The sequence below is a fragment of the Xyrauchen texanus genome, chromosome 46 (assembly GCF_025860055.1).
Source record: "Xyrauchen texanus isolate HMW12.3.18 chromosome 46, RBS_HiC_50CHRs, whole genome shotgun sequence".
In the NCBI taxonomy this organism is placed as follows: Eukaryota; Metazoa; Chordata; class Actinopteri; order Cypriniformes; family Catostomidae; genus Xyrauchen; species Xyrauchen texanus.
In genome coordinates, this window is record NC_068321.1 from 22,190,235 (window position 1) to 22,207,122 (window position 16,888).

General features: G+C 38.9%; 1 protein-coding gene across 1 annotated transcript in view; it reads right to left on the reverse strand.

Annotated features, from left to right (window-relative positions):
- LOC127638068 (mucin-2-like) overlaps positions 1-16,888 on the reverse strand; it is a 50,929-nt gene that overhangs the window by 8,149 nt on the left and 25,892 nt on the right. Inside the window, exons 27-35 of the mRNA XM_052119403.1 lie at positions 6,146-15,329; positions 5,215-5,389; positions 4,554-4,801; positions 4,276-4,459; positions 3,722-3,932; positions 3,435-3,610; positions 1,317-1,386; positions 601-701; positions 375-406 (exon numbers count right to left, since the gene is read on the reverse strand). Of these exons, the coding sequence (XP_051975363.1) occupies positions 375-406; positions 601-701; positions 1,317-1,386; positions 3,435-3,610; positions 3,722-3,932; positions 4,276-4,459; positions 4,554-4,801; positions 5,215-5,389; positions 6,146-15,329 (10,381 nt within the window). The remainder of the gene's footprint in view (positions 1-374; positions 407-600; positions 702-1,316; positions 1,387-3,434; positions 3,611-3,721; positions 3,933-4,275; positions 4,460-4,553; positions 4,802-5,214; positions 5,390-6,145; positions 15,330-16,888) is intronic.

Below are 16,888 nucleotides of genomic sequence, written 5' to 3' on the forward strand. Positions count from 1 at the left end.
GAACGCCTCGGGGTCCCCCAGTCAGAGCTGGTTAATGTGGCTCGGGATAGGGAAGTTTGGGGCCCCCTGCTGGAGCAGCTGCCCCCGCGACCCGACTTAGGATAAGCGGTTGAAGATGGATGGATGGATATTTCGGACACAAATATTGTGTAAAACAGTACATTCAGATTTTTTTAATCAACATTTTTCAGTATTAATTGAACTGGAAGTATTTTTAATAATTTACATATCTATTGCTTTATTGTTTTGGAACAGAGTCTAGAAGTTTATTTCATCATCCAATTAAAAGATGGAAAGATCAATAGCACAAGAAAGTTTATAAAAACAATAACATGAGTGAGTGGTTAAAATAATTGTTTTAAACACTACCACACCTCACGTGGTGTCCCTGAGGAGTCCAGGCATCCTACAAGGGAAAAACAAAATCAGACAAACACTCTTAAAAACAGTTAAGGCTTAAATCCTGATGTGTTTCAATTTGAATGTCCAGGAGTATTTAGATGTACACACAAATGCTCAAACACACAAACGCACACACATGCACACACACACACACACACACACACACACACACACAAACTTGACTGACTGGCTTCTCACCGCATTTGTCCACACACACTCCAGACTGCTTGCTGAAGAGAATTTTCCCCTCGGGGCAAAAGCAGCCCTCAGTGGACAATGTGATGGGCTTATGTGCAGTTCTGCAATGCAAAGATTACAATGCAAAGATTTTACAGTTTTTTACACATATGTATATTCTAAATCAAAGTGAAATAAAAGGAATATTCCAGGTTCATATCAGTGGCATGAGCTTAACTTGTATTTAATATGTAATATTCCTTTAACATCTTATGTAAAATTAATTCCCATAAACATTTGACACAAATCTGGGGTTTGAATTAACAACTGGGCCAATTTGGTGGCTTAGGAGACCTGGCAGGGTTGTGCTAGCATACTCTTAAACTTTGACAAATGTATCTTTTAGCAGATATACAAATGTACAATTTACAGTTATTATCTTCTTGGAAAATGAACATAAAATTCTGATGACTCTTATTGCACTACACAGATTTTTGTCCCATCAAATACCACCTGTAACTGACTAGCAAGCATGTTCGTACCTGTGACGTAATCCTATTGGCTATTTTAAAAGAAATGGATGAGCTCCTTGATATGTCCCACCTGAACTTCTGGTGTCATCGGAACTATCGTAAACCCCCTGTACAATTTACGCCACTGAACAAGCACTAAACTGTATCTTTTGTACAATTCTCAAAATTATTTGAAAATGGTTTAATGCAGACTAAAGGACATACTCAGTGTCGCAGGTTGGTGGTTCAGCTGGACCACAAGGCTTGAAGACTTTTTCATCTGAACATTCAATATCTGAAAATGAAAGTGAAATGTAGCACTTGAATAATGTTTATATCTTATAGGAATATGATTCAGCTTGAAACATGACCTGTACTAGAAACAGAGATGTTCAGTCAGGATGTCAATTTGTAGGCTAACGTGAGTTCCACTCTGAACTTCCAATTGGTTTTTAGAATAGCAAATTATGAGTAATATAATATCTGTGGTTAACTTTACTTAAAGAACATTTCATGTTTTGTTCTACAACATAAATTAAACAAATTGTCCTAAAAAAAAAAAGTTGTTATCAAGTTTCTACATATGGATGATAATGGTTGTTGGATTCATCAAGCATGTACTCTCACATCCTTGTGATAACGGAAGTTCTTATTTAGCAACTTGCTTCAAAATTCAACACAGACCTTATTTTACTTGTAAGTCCAAAACTTCTCTTATAAAACCATGAACCGTGAACCCAAGGGAACCCATGAGACTGGAGCTAGTTTCGGGCCTGGGTAGCTCAGCAAGTATTGACGCTGACTACCACCCCCGGAGTCGCAAGTTCTAATCCAGGACGTGCTTAGTGACTCCAGACAGGTTTCTTAAACAACCAAATTGGCCCGGTTGCTAAGGAGAGTAGAGTCACATGGGGTAACCTCCTTGTGGTCGCGATTAGGAGTTCTCGCTCTCAATGTGGCGTGTGGAAAGTTGTGCATGGATCGCAGAGAGTAGCATGAGCCTCCTGTGCTGTGAGTCTCCGTGGTGTCATACACATAAAAACTGTCTCAGAAGCAGAGGCAACTGAGACTTGTCGTCCACCACCCGGATTGAGGTTAGTAACCGCACCACCATGATGACCTACTAAGTAGTGGGAATTGGTTATTCCAAATTGGGAGAAAAGGAAATAAAATTGAAAAAAAAAAAATCCTATGATTAGTAAAATTTTAGCTGTCAATGGATACCATTTTTTTATTGAATTAATTACATGGTGTCCCGATAAATTAATCGCATATACAAATATTTGCTGAGAAAGCCCCTCATATCAAAATAATTCAATATATAATGATGAAATAATTATCTTTATATAAGATATAATTAGTTATCTTAAAATATTTTAAAATTATATATATATATATAAAATAAAAGATATTCAGATAATTATAATGCATTACATACTTGTGGCAGAAGAGTTAATCATTGATAAGACAATACAAAAAGCAGCTTTAGAATACAATGTATTGTTTACTACCATATTATTTATCATAAGTCAATCATTGGCACACAGTTCACAGCAATCCATTTCACAAGTAAATTTGTCAGGCAGTTGGAGATTTATTGTGAGGGCTTGTTTAAGGACCCGTCAATGTACACCTGCGTCAGACATGCTTGTGTAGCGTCTCGGGTGCGTTGCGTCATAAATGTAAAATGTTTAGGTCACTGTGTCAAGTTAAATATAGTTAAATACTTTGAACACATCTTGAGATCCCTTAGTTCGAATTTGCGCTCCATCAAGTGTTTTGAACACAAGAATGTAACGCATGTTTGTGTTGTTCTGCCTGCTGACTGGTTGATTTCTTCACTGTATAAACTGTGCATTACCCATACAGCTGAAGTTTCCCTTACTGCCCTCTGGAGTAAACAGGTGGTACTACAAGCTTGCATTTCTCAGGAATCTTCCTTACTACGTTCCGGGGGCATTGCGATTAATTGTGTTCAATTGACAGCCTTAGTAAAAATTTTACGGATAAGGGATGGGCAAGCATGAGGCAGGAACTGACAGAACAGTCAACGTAAATTTTAATGATATAAACTTAAATTAACATAAACATAATTTATTTTATAAACTAACATAATACACATAGGTGCGCACACACACAGCGGCCACGTGTATGTGTGTCTCTCTCTCTCTAACTGGAGAAATCTCTCTCTCTACTCTGTCTCCTATTTATCTCTCTCTCACGCTGATTAGTTGGCTCAGCACCAGCCATGCACTCTCACGGCCCAGTCACGCCCTCCTCCTCGTTACAAAAAATAAATAAACAGTTGTCTTAGGAAAGAAAGAATGTGTTTTAATAACTTACTGCAGAGTTTAGTGTAGTTTCTCCAGTGTATGCAGATGCCAAACTGAGAGCAAGCCCTAGCGTAGCTCTGCAGGCTGGAACACACCACAGAAGGGTTTCTCATATGACAACTATCATATTTACAGCCTAAAAAGAATTTTTCTGGGGACTTATGGGGATGACACTCTTGGAACAACCTGGGGAAGATGAAAATGAAGAACAGATGATAGAAATATATAGTTTTGTAAGCATTTCACCACACAAATTATGTTGCACTATTGTAAATACACATCACAGAATCTACTCACTCGCTCTTGAGGAGCTTGCAGTCAGGGTGGGCTTGACATGGCATAAGGTTTTTTTTTAGGCCAGACCCAACTGTAGGTAGCACAGTTGGTGGGGCGCAAATTTCACTGTTCACACCCTTGGCCGACCAGTAATCAGCCATGGTCGCACAGTCGTCCACCAAGATCCCTCCAGGAAGCATACAGTCATCAGCCTTGTTGTTGTTGCATGTTCCTTAGAGAGAATTATTTGGAATCATTTGGATGAATAATGCTTGCACAAACCCCTTCAATAGAACAGGCAAGAATGGTGTACAATGGTTACATAAAACCACTGCACTGTGATAATTCCTTGCTTTGCAAAAAGGCTACAAAGTAATTGCTCATATTTTCACTCAGATTGGCTTCTTTGCGCCTCGCTCACTTGCAGTGTTCATTGGGTCCTCGATTCTGCCTAATCAATTGTCTAATTTAGAATCTTTCAACTGCTCTTTTAACAAAAAAATTAAACCCTAGAATGACCTCATAAACCTTTTAGATAATTCAGAACTCACAATTTGAGCTCACTGCAAACTTACCACACTGCCCTTGTGTGTTGTTTCCAAAATGCTTGAATGGCAGATTGATGCTGAATCCAGTGGCTCCAAACGTTACAGTAACATTCAGCTGTGGAATCTCCAGGAACAAGTCTAGGTCTGAACTTATAACCTTCACACCATTACTGGCAAAAGGCAGCCTTAGCTTAACGTTGTTCTTCAAAGCCTTTAAGGAGATGACCACACATTACACACTACATTACTGACTAAACACATATTAATCAAATTCAAAAACGTTTTGCAAGTCCAGAACGTCTCACCTCTAGGTCTGCACCTCCTATGAAATTGTGATTATTAAGTGTAATGACTTGATTGTTATAAGACACAATAATGGATCTGGGACAGGATACAGGCTCCACAGGGTCACAATAGACGTTATCGATGTAGATCTTCAAGTGGTGTTGAGGTCTGATTTCCTCCATTAATATATAAGTGCAGTTTCCTTGGTAACTGTAGAAAAGTCCATCAAATGTGATGTAATGTGGATCACCCCAGCCTTCACAAAAGCCTAAGATTAGGAGAGAATGAGAATATATTCTAAGGAGAGAATGAGAGTATGTATACATATATATATATATATATATATATATATATATATATATATATATATATATATATATATATTCTATTCTATTTGAATTTGGCAGAAGCTGCAATGCTAGGTATACTAGGTATGCATATATCACCATTTGACATTTGAAGGCATGAAGGGCAGAGCTGTAAATTTGGGCATTGGCTGATGTTAAATGGATGTTGAATGCTCAAGGTGTGGAAACTAAGGACATACATTATTTAAGGCATGGTTTAAAAACAAGCACATAAGCACAATGCTACATCATGCACATTTAGCCAAGAAGGACGTCATTAATATAATTGATTTCGGCATCAAATATGGAGGTTGAGGTGGACCAGTTTACTCACAGTCACAGGCGTAATACTGGCAGCATAAATGCTCATCATAAACCTGCACGGGGTTCTTTCCATTAGCACAGGTGATGTTCTGCAGTGGAGGACATTTATATGGGATAATCTCAACGATGTTGTCCTCTATGCACCTCGCCATGGTACAGTTACACAAGATGAATGTCTCGTTTGTCTGGTAATAAGGGAGAAAGTGCTAAATTTAGAGACTGTTTCATCCAAAATTGTGTCATATTCAGTGTTGTTTCCTTGGGCTATTTAAAAATGGCATAAAAGACACTCAGCATAAGACCCTTGTTAAGTAAATCCTTAAAGTGATAGTTGACCCAAAAATGAAAACTCTGGGGAAAAAAGTAGATGTCAGGCAGAACGTTATCCTCAGTCACAATTCACTTTCATTGCTTCTTGTTTAAAAGTAAATGGTAAATGGACTGATGCTAACATTCTACTTATCATCTCCTTGGAAGCATAAGCAGTAGTTCTATCAGGAAGACTTCTCATTTACGTAACTCCTTTATTGATTTATTTCACCCAAATATTTTCTTACTTTTATTTTGCAGGTCCTATATTAACCCACATTATCCACCTCCCTGCAATCTCCACTGCTCAACCGCCACTAGCTAGGTTCCTGTCCGCTGTCAAGGAAAAGGCTCCCTGCCTTCCTCCATCGGCAGGACATGACCATTGTGCAGCTACCTATAATCAAACTGTCGGTTGGGGACTTTTGCCAAAAGGCATAATTTCAATATAAATAAATATGTTAAATTCAATGTTGTCTCTGTGTTTTTTTAGGTCAAATGAAAGTGATATAGGTTTGGGACAGTGTGATTGTAAATTAATGGATTTATCATTTTTGGATGAAATACACTTTTAACATGTTACTATACCATGTTTATTTAGTCAGAAATTAGCTAAATATGTTAAGATGTACATTTTTCCCCCATTCCGGGCAGTTGTAGGATGGAGTAGGTGTAGGTGTTGGAATTGTTGTAGTACTTCCAGTTGGTGTAGATGTAAAAGGAGGTTCTCCAGTTGTTGCAGTCATTTTAGTTCTTGTAGGTGAAGGTGTGGAACTGGTGGGTGGTTTGGGTGTTTGTGCTGAGGTGGTGGATTCTACCACTGTTGTTGATTCAGTAAATTTAGTTGGAGTACTTCCTATTGGTGTAGATGAAATAGGAGGTTTTCCTGTTGTTGAAGGTGTGAAACTGGTGGGTGGTTTTGGTGTTTGTGTTGATTTTGTAGATCCTACCATTGTTGTTGATTCAGTAAATGTAGTTGTTGGAATTGTTGTAGTACTTCCAGTTGGTGTAGATGTAAAAGGAGGTTTTCCAGTTGTTGTTGTAATTATAGTTGCTGTAATTGAAGGTGTGGAACTGGTGGGTGGTTTTGGTGTTTGTGCTGATTTTGTAGATCCTACCACTGTTGTTGATTCAGTAAATTTAGTTGAAGTACTTCCAGTTGGTGTAGATGTAAAAGGAGGTTTTCCAGTTGTTGCAGTCATTTTAGTTGTTGTAGGTGAAGGTGTGGAACTGGTGGGTGGTTTTGGCGTTTGTGCTGATTTTGTAGATCCTACCACTGTTGTTGATTCAGTAAATTTAGTTGTTGGAATTGTTGGAGTTCTTCCAGTTGTTGTAGATGTAACAGGAGGTTTTCCTGTTGTTGTTGTTGTAATTTTAGTTGCTGTAGTTGAAGGTGTGGAACTGGTGGGTGGTTTTGGTGTTTGTGCTGATTTTGTAGATCCTACCACTGTTGTTGATTCAGTAAATTTAGTTGTTGGAATTATTGGAATTGTTGGAGTTCTTCCAGTTGTTGTAGATGTAAAAGGAGGTTTTCCTGTTGTTGTTGTAATTATAGTTGCTGTAGTTGAAGGTGTGGAACTGGTGGGTGGTTTTGGTGTTTGTGCTGATTTTGTAGATCCTACCACTGTTGTTGATTCAGTAAATTTAGTTGTTGGAATTATTGGAATTGTTGGAGTTCTTCCAGTTGTTGTAGATGTAAAAGGAGGTTTTCCTGTTGTTGTTGTAATTATAGTTGCTGTAGTTGAAGGTGTGGAACTGGTGGGTGGTTTTGGTGTTTGTGCTGATTTTGTAGATCCTACCACTGTTGTTGATTCAGTAAATTTAGTTGGAGTACTTCCTATTGGTGTAGATGTAACAGGAGGTTTTCCTGTTGTTGTTGTAATTATAGTTGCTGTAGTTGAAGGTGTGGAACTGGTGGGTGGTTTTGGTGTTTGTGCTGATTTTGTAGATCCTACCACTGTTGTTGATTCAGTAAATTTAGTTGGAGTACTTCCTATTGGTGTAGATGAAATAGGAGGTTTTCCTGTTGTTGTTGTTGTAATTTTAGTTGCTGTAGTTGAAGGTGTGGAACTGGTGGGTGGTATTGGTGTTTGTAATGATTTTGTAGATCCTACCACTGTTGTTGATTCAGTAAATTTAGTTGGAGTGCTTCCAGTTGGTGTAGATGTAAAAGGAGGTTTTCCAGTTGTTGCAGTCATTTTAGTTGTTGTAGGTGAAGGTGTGGAACTGGTGGGTGGTTTTGGCGTTTGTGCTGATTTTGTAGATCCTACCACTGTTGTTGATTCAGTAAATTTAGTTGTTGGAATTGTTGGAGTTCTTCCAGTTGTTGTAGCTGTAACAGGAGGTTTTCCTGTTGTTGTTGTAATTATAGTTGCTGTAGTTGAAGGTGTGGAACTGGTGGGTGGTTTTGGTGTTTGTGCTGATTTTGTAGATCCTACCACTGTTGTTGATTCAGTAAATTTAGTTGGAGTACTTCCAGTTGGTGTAGATGTAAAAGGAGGTTTTCCAGTTGTTGCAGTCATTTTAGTTGTTGTAGGTGAAGGTGTGGAACTGGTGGGTGGTTTTGGCGTTTGTGCTGATTTTGTAGATCCTACCACTGTTGTTGATTCAGTAAATGTAGTTGTTGGAATTGTTGGAATTGTTGGAGTACTTCCTATTGGTGTAGATGAAATAGGAGGTTTTCCTGTTGTTAATGTTGTTGTTGTAATTTTAGTTGGTGTAGGTGAAGGTGAGGAACTGGTGTGTGGTTTGGGTGTTTGTGTTGATTTTGTAGATCCTACCACTGTTGTTGATAAAGTTATTTTTCCTACTGGAATTGTTGGAGTACTTCCAGTTGGTGTAGATGTAAAAGGAGGTTTTCCAGTTGTTGCAGTCATTTTAGTTGTAGGTGAAGGTGTGGAACTGGTGGGTGGTTTTGGCGTTTGTGCTGATTTTGTAGATCCTACCACTGTTGTTGATTCAGTAAATTTAGTTGGAGTACTTCCTATTGGTGTAGATGAAATAGGAGGTTTTCCTGTTGTTGTTGTTGTAATTTTAGTTGCTGTAGTTGAAGGTGTGGAACTGGTGGGTGGTATTGGTGTTTGTGCTGATTTTGTAGATCCTACCACTGTTGTTGATTCAGTAAATTTAGTTGGAGTGCTTCCAGTTGGTGTAGATGTAAAAGAAGGTTTTCCAGTTGTTGCAGTCATTTTAGTTGTTGTAGGTGAAGGTGTGGAACTGGTGGGTGGTTTTGGCGTTTGTGCTGATTTTGTAGATCCTACCACTGTTGTTGATTCAGTAAATTTAGTTGTTGGAATTGTTGGAGTTCTTCCAGTTGTTGTAGCTGTAACAGGAGGTTTTCCTGTTGTTGTTGTAATTATAGTTGCTGTAGTTGAAGGTGTGGAACTGGTGGGTGGTTTTGGTGTTTGTGCTGATTTTGTAGATCCTACCACTGTTGTTGATTCAGTAAATTTAGTTGGAGTACTTCCAGTTGGTGTAGATATAAAAGGAGGTTTTCCAGTTGTTGCAGTCATTTTAGTTGTTGTAGGTGAAGGTGTGGAACTGGTGGGTGGTTTTGGCGTTTGTGCTGATTTTGTAGATCCTACCACTGTTGTTGATTCAGTAAATTTAGTTGTTGGAATTGTTGGAGTTCTTCCAGTTGTTGTAGATGTAACAGGAGGTTTTCCTGTTGTTGTTGTTGTAATTTTAGTTGCTGTAGTTGAAGGTGTGGAACTGGTGGGTGGTTTTGGTGTTTGTGCTGATTTTGTAGATCCTACAACTGTTGTTGATTCAGTAAATTTAGTTGTTGGAATTATTGGAATTGTTGGAGTTCTTCCAGTTGTTGTAGATGTAAAAGGAGGTTTTCCTGTTGTTGTTGTAATTATAGTTGCTGTAGTTGAAGGTGTGGAACTGGTGGGTGGTTTTGGTGTTTGTGCTGATTTTGTAGATCCTACCACTGTTGTTGATTCAGTAAATTTAGTTGTTGGAATTATTGGAATTGTTGGAGTTCTTCCAGTTGTTGTAGATGTAAAAGGAGGTTTTCCTGTTGTTGTTGTAATTATAGTTGCTGTAGTTGAAGGTGTGGAACTGGTGGGTGGTTTTGGTGTTTGTGCTGATTTTGTAGATCCTACCACTGTTGTTGATTCAGTAAATTTAGTTGGAGTACTTCCTATTGGTGTAGATGTAACAGGAGGTTTTCCTGTTGTTGTTGTAATTATAGTTGCTGTAGTTGAAGGTGTGGAACTGGTGGGTGGTTTGGGTGTTTGTGCTGATTTTGTAGATCCTACCACTGTTGTTGATTCAGTAAATTTAGTTGGAGTACTTCCTATTGGTGTAGATGAAATAGGAGGTTTTCCTGTTGTTGTTGTTGTAATTTTAGTTGCTGTAGTTGAAGGTGTGGAACTGGTGGGTGGTATTGGTGTTTGTAATGATTTTGTAGATCCTACCACTGTTGTTGATTCAGTAAATTTAGTTGGAGTGCTTCCAGTTGGTGTAGATGTAAAAGGAGGTTTTCCAGTTGTTGCAGTCATTTTAGTTGTTGTAGGTGAAGGTGTGGAACTGGTGGGTGGTTTTGGCGTTTGTGCTGATTTTGTAGATCCTACCACTGTTGTTGATTCAGTAAATTTAGTTGTTGGAATTGTTGGAGTTCTTCCAGTTGTTGTAGCTGTAACAGGAGGTTTTCCTGTTGTTGTTGTAATTATAGTTGCTGTAGTTGAAGGTGTGGAACTGGTGGGTGGTTTTGGTGTTTGTGCTGATTTTGTAGATCCTACCACTGTTGTTGATTCAGTAAATTTAGTTGGAGTACTTCCAGTTGGTGTAGATGTAAAAGGAGGTTTTCCAGTTGTTGCAGTCATTTTAGTTGTTGTAGGTGAAGGTGTGGAACTGGTGGGTGGTTTTGGCGTTTGTGCTGATTTTGTAGATCCTACCACTGTTGTTGATTCAGTAAATTTAGTTGTTGGAATTGTTGGAGTTCTTCCAGTTGTTGTAGATGTAACAGGAGGTTTTCCTGTTGTTGTTGTTGTAATTTTAGTTGCTGTAGTTGAAGGTGTGGAACTGGTGGGTGGTTTTGGTGTTTGTGCTGATTTTGTAGATCCTACCACTGTTGTTGATTCAGTAAATTTAGTTGTTGGAATTATTGGAATTGTTGGAGTTCTTCCAGTTGTTGTAGATGTAAAAGGAGGTTTTCCTGTTGATGTTGTAATTATAGTTGCTGTAGTTGAAGGTGTGGAACTGGTGGGTGGTTTTGGTGTTTGTGCTGATTTTGTAGATCCTACCACTGTTGTTGATTCAGTAAATTTAGTTGTTGGAATTATTGGAATTGTTGGAGTTCTTCCAGTTGTTGTAGATGTAAAAGGAGGTTTTCCTGTTGTTGTTGTAATTATAGTTGCTGTAGTTGAAGGTGTGGAACTGGTGGGTGGTTTTGGTGTTTGTGCTGATTTTGTAGATCCTACCACTGTTGTTGATTCAGTAAATTTAGTTGGAGTACTTCCTATTGGTGTAGATGTAACAGGAGGTTTTCCTGTTGTTGTTGTAATTATAGTTGCTGTAGTTGAAGGTGTGGAACTGGTGGGTGGTTTTGGTGTTTGTGCTGATTTTGTAGATCCTACCACTGTTGTTGATTCAGTAAATTTAGTTGGAGTACTTCCTATTGGTGTAGATGAAATAGGAGGTTTTCCTGTTGTTGTTGTTGTAATTTTAGTTGCTGTAGTTGAAGGTGTGGAACTGGTGGGTGGTATTGGTGTTTGTGCTGATTTTGTAGATCCTACCACTGTTGTTGATTCAGTAAATTTAGTTGGAGTGCTTCCAGTTGGTGTAGATGTAAAAGGAGGTTTTCCAGTTGTTGCAGTCATTTTAGTTGTTGTAGGTGAAGGTGTGGAACTGGTGGGTGGTTTTGGCGTTTGTGCTGATTTTGTAGATCCTACCACTGTTGTTGATTCAGTAAATGTAGTTGTTGGAATTGTTGGAATTGTTGGAGTACTTCCTATTGGTGTAGATGAAATAGGAGGTTTTCCTGTTGTTAATGTTGTTGTTGTAATTTTAGTTGGTGTAGGTGAAGGTGAGGAACTGGTGTGTGGTTTGGGTGTTTGTGTTGATTTTGTAGATCCTACCACTGTTGTTGATAAAGTTATTTTTCCTACTGGAATTGTTGGAGTACTTCCAGTTGGTGTAGATGTAAAAGGAGGTTTTCCAGTTGTTGCAGTCATTTTAGTTGTAGGTGAAGGTGTGGAACTGGTGGGTGGTTTTGGCGTTTGTGCTGATTTTGTAGATCCTACCACTGTTGTTGATTCAGTAAATTTAGTTGGAGTACTTCCTATTGGTGTAGATGAAATAGGAGGTTTTCCTGTTGTTGTTGTTGTAATTTTAGTTGCTGTAGTTGAAGGTGTGGAACTGGTGGGTGGTATTGGTGTTTGTGCTGATTTTGTAGATCCTACCACTGTTGTTGATTCAGTAAATTTAGTTGTTGGAATTGTTGGAGTTCTTCCAGTTGTTGTAGCTGTAACAGGAGGTTTTCCTGTTGTTGTTGTAATTATAGTTGCGGTAGTTGAAGGTGTGGAACTGGTGGGTGGTTTTGGTGTTTGTGCTGATTTTGTAGATCCTACCACTGTTGTTGATTCAGTAATTTTAGTTGGAGTACTTCCAGTTGGTGTAGATGTAAAAGGAGGTTTTCCAGTTGTTGCAGTCATTTTAGTTGTTGTAGGTGAAGGTGTGGAACTGGTGGGTGGTTTTGGCGTTTGTGCTGATTTTGTAGATCCTACCACTGTTGTTGATTCAGTAAATTTAGTTGTTGGAATTGTTGGAATTGTTGGAGTACTTCCTATTGGTGTAGATGAAATAGGAGGTTTTCCTGTTGTTAATGTTGTTGTTGTAATTTTAGTTGGTGTAGGTGAAGGTGAGGAACTGGTGTGTGGTTTGGGTGTTTGTGTTGATTTTGTAGATCCTACCACTGTTGTTGATAAAGTTATTTTTCCTACTGGAATTGTTGGAGTACTTCCAGTTGGTGTAGATGTAAAAGGAGGTTTTCCAGTTGTTGCAGTCATTTTAGTTGTAGGTGAAGGTGTGGAACTGGTGGGTGGTTTTGGCGTTTGTGCTGATTTTGTAGATCCTACCACTGTTGTTGATTCAGTAAATTTAGTTGGAGTACTTCCTATTGGTGTAGATGAAATAGGAGGTTTTCCTGTTGTTGTTGTTGTAATTTTAGTTGCTGTAGTTGAAGGTGTGGAACTGGTGGGTGGTATTGGTGTTTGTGCTGATTTTGTAGATCCTACCACTGTTGTTGATTCAGTAAATTTAGTTGGAGTGCTTCCAGTTGGTGTAGATGTAAAAGAAGGTTTTCCTGTTGTTGTTGTTGTTGTAATTATAGTTGCTGTAGTTGAAGGTGTGGAACTGGTGGGTGGTTTTGGTGTTTGTGCTGATTTTGTAGATCCTACCACTGTTGTTGATTCAGTAAATTTAGTTGTTGGAATTATTGGAATTGTTGGAGTTCTTCCAGTTGTTGTAGATGTAAAAGGAGGTTTTCCTGTTGTTGTTGTAATTATAGTTGCTGTAGTTGAAGGTGTGGAACTGGTGGGTGGTTTTGGTGTTTGTGCTGATTTTGTAGATCCTACCACTGTTGTTGATTCAGTAAATTTAGTTGGAGTACTTCCTATTGGTGTAGATGTAACAGGAGGTTTTCCTGTTGTTGTTGTAATTATAGTTGCTGTAGTTGAAGGTGTGGAACTGGTGGGTGGTTTGGGTGTTTGTGCTGATTTTGTAGATCCTACCACTGTTGTTGATTCAGTAAATTTAGTTGGAGTACTTCCTATTGGTGTAGATGAAATAGGAGGTTTTCCTGTTGTTGTTGTTGTAATTTTAGTTGCTGTAGTTGAAGGTGAGGAACTGGTGGGTGGTATTGGTGATTGTGCTGATTTTGTAGATCCTACCACTGTTGTTGATTCAGTAAATTTAGTTGGAGTGCTTCCAGTTGGTGTAGATGTAAAAGGAGGTTTTCCAGTTGTTGCAGTCATTTTAGTTGTTGTAGGTGAAGGTGTGGAACTGGTGGGTGGTTTTGGCGTTTGTGCTGATTTTGTAGATCCTACCACTGTTGTTGATTCAGTAAATGTAGTTGTTGGAATTGTTGGAGTACTTCCTATTGGTGTAGATGAAATAGGAGGTTTTCCTGTTGTTAATGTTGTTGTTGTAATTTTAGTTGGTGTAGGTGAAGATGCGGAACTGGTGTGTGGTTTGGGTGTTTGTGTTGATTTTGTAGATCCTACCACTGTTGTTGATTCCGTAAATTTAGTTGTTGGAATTGTTAGAGTACTTCCTATTGGTGTAGATGTAAAAGGAGGTTGTCCAGTTGTTGCAGTCATTTTAGTTCTTGTTGGTGAAGGTGTGGAACTGGTGGGTGGTTTGGGTGTTTGTGCTGAGTTGGTGGATTCTACCACTGTTGTTGATTCAGTCAATTTAGTTGGAGTACTTCCTGTTGGTGTAGATGAAATAGGAGGTTTTCCTGTTGTTGTTGTAATTTTAGTTGCTGTAGTTGAAGGTGTGGAACTGGTGGGTGGTTTTGGTGTTTGTGCTGATTTTGTAGATCCTATCACTGTTGTTGATTCAGTAAATTTAGTTGGAGTACTTCCTATTGGTGTAGATGAAATAGGAGGTTTTCCTGTTGTTGTTGTTGTAATTTTAGTTGCTGTAGTTGAAGGTGTGGAACTGGTGGGTGGTTTTGGTGTTTGTGCTGATTTTGTAGATCCTACCACTGTTGTTGATTCAGTAAATTTAGTTGGAGTACTTCCAGTTGGTGTAGATGTAAAAGGAGGTTTTCCAGTTGTTGCAGTCATTTTAGTTGTTGGAGGTGAAGGTGTGGAACTGGTGGGTGGTTTTGGTGTTTGTGCTGATTTTGTAGATCCTACCACTGTTGTTGATTCAGTAAATGTAGTTGTTGGAATTGTTGGAATTGTTGGAGTACTTCCTATTGGTGTAGATGAAATAGGAGGTTTTCCTGTTGTTGTTGTTGTTGTAATTTTAGTTGCTGTAGTTGAAGGTGTGGAACTGGTGGGTGGTTTTGGTGTTTGTGCTGATTTTGTAGATCCTACCACTGTTGTTGATTCAGTAAATTTAGTTGGAGTACTTCCTATTGGTGTAGATGAAATAGGAGGTTTTCCAGTTGTTGCAGTCATTTTAGTTGTTGTAGGTGAAGGTGTGGAACTGGTGGGTGGTTTTGGCGTTTGTGCTGATTTTGTAGATCTTACCACTGTTGTTGATTCAGTAAATTTAGTTGGAGTACTTCCAGTTGGTGTAGATGTAAAAGGAGGTTTTCCAGTTGTTGCAGTCATTTTAGTTGTTGTAGGTGAAGGTGTGGAACTGGTGGGTGGTTTTGGCGTTTGTGCTGATATTGTAGATCTTACCACTGTTGTTGATTCAGTAAATTTAGTTGTTGGAATTGTTGGAGTTCTTCCAGTTGTTGTAGATGTAACAGGAGGTTTTCCTGTTGTTGTTGTAATTATAGTTGCTGTAGTTGAAGGTGTGGAACTGGTGGGTGGTTTGGGTGTTTGTGCTGAGGTGGTGGATTCTACCACTGTTGTTGATTCAGTAAATTTAGTTGGAGTACTTCCTATTGGTGTAGATGAAATAGGAGGTTTTCCTGTTGTTGTTGTTGTAATTTTAGTTGCTGTAGTTGAAGGTGTGGAACTGGTGGGTGGTTTTGGTGTTTGTGCTGATTTTGTAGATCCTACCACTGTTGTTGATGCAGTAAATTTAGTTGTTGGAATTGTTGGAGTTCTTCCAGTTGTTGTAGATGTAACAGGAGGTTTTCCTGTTGTTGTTGTAATTATAGTTGCTGTAGTTGAAGGTGTGGAACTGGTGGGTGGTTTTGGTGTTTGTGCTGATTTTGTAGATCCTACCACTGTTGTTGATTCAGTAAATTTAGTTGGAGTACTTCCAGTTGGTGTAGATGTAAAGGAGGTTTTCCAGTTGTTGCAGTCATTTTAGTTGTTGGAGGTGAAGGTGTGGAACTGGTGGGTGGTTTTGGCGTTTGTGCTGATTTTGTAGATCCTACCACTGTTGTTGATTCAGTAAATTTAGTTGTTGGAATTGTTGGAGTTCTTCCAGTTGTTGTAGATGTAACAGGAGGTTTTCCTGTTGTTGTTGTAATTATAGTTGCTGTAGTTGAAGGTGTGGAACTGGTGGGTGGTTTTGGTGTTTGTGCTGATTTTGTAGATCCTACCACTGTTGTTGATTCAGTAAATTTAGTTGGAGTACTTCCAGTTGGTGTAGATGTAAAAGGAGGTTTTCCAGTTGTTGCAGTCATTTTAGTTGTTGTAGGTGAAGGTGTGGAACTGGTGGGTGGTTTTGGCGTTTGTGCTGATTTTGTAGATCCTACCACTGTTGTTGATTCAGTAAATTTAGTTGTTGGAATTGTTGGAGTTCTTCCAGTTGTTGTAGATGTAACAGGAGGTTTTCCTGTTGTTGTTGTAATTATAGTTGCTGTAGTTGAAGGTGTGGAACTGGTGGGTGGTTTGGGTGTTTGTGCTGAGGTGGTGGATTCTACCACTGTTGTTGATTCAGTCAAATTAGTTGTTGGAGGTTTTCCTGTTGTTGTAGTAATTGCTGTTGGTATTGATGAAGTTGTAGGACTGATGGGTGGTTTGGGTGTTTGTGCTGATTTTGTAGATCCTACCACTGTTGTTGATTCAGTAAATTTAGTTGTTGGAATTGTTGGAGTTTTTCCAGTTGTTGTAGATTTAACAGGAGGTTTTCCTGTTGTTGTTGTTGGAAGTTTAGTTGGTGCAGGTGAAGGTGTGGAACTGGTGGGTGGTTTTGGCGTTTGTGCTGATTTTGTAGATCCTACCACTTTTGTTGATTCAGAAAATGTATTTGTTGGAATTGTTGGAGTTCTGCCAGTTGTAGTAGATGAAATAGGAGTTTTTCCTGTTGTTGTTGTAATTTTAGTTGCTGTAGTTGAAGGTGTGGAACTGGTGGGTGGTTTGGGTGTTTGTGCTGAGGTGGTGGATTCTGTTACTGTTGTTGATTCAGTCACCTCAAAATGTGTTGTAGTACTAGGTTTCCAGGTAGTTACTTCAATAATTTGCTTATCTGTTGCAGATGAAGATGATGTTTTTTCACTCCCAGTAACAATTATTAATGAAGTTGGTGTAGGTGAAGGTGTGGAACCGGTGGGTGGTTCGGGTGTATGTGCTGATTTTGTAGATTCTGCCACTGTTGTTGATTCAGAAAATGTATTTGTTGGAATTGTTGGAGTTCTGCCAGTTGTAGTAGATGAAATAGGAGGTTTTCCTGTTGTTGTAGTAATTGCTGTTGGTATTGATGAAGTTGTGGGACTGGTGGGTGGTTTGGGTGTTTGTGCTGAGGTGGTGGATTCTACCACTGTTGTTGTTGATTCAGTAATTTTAGTTGGA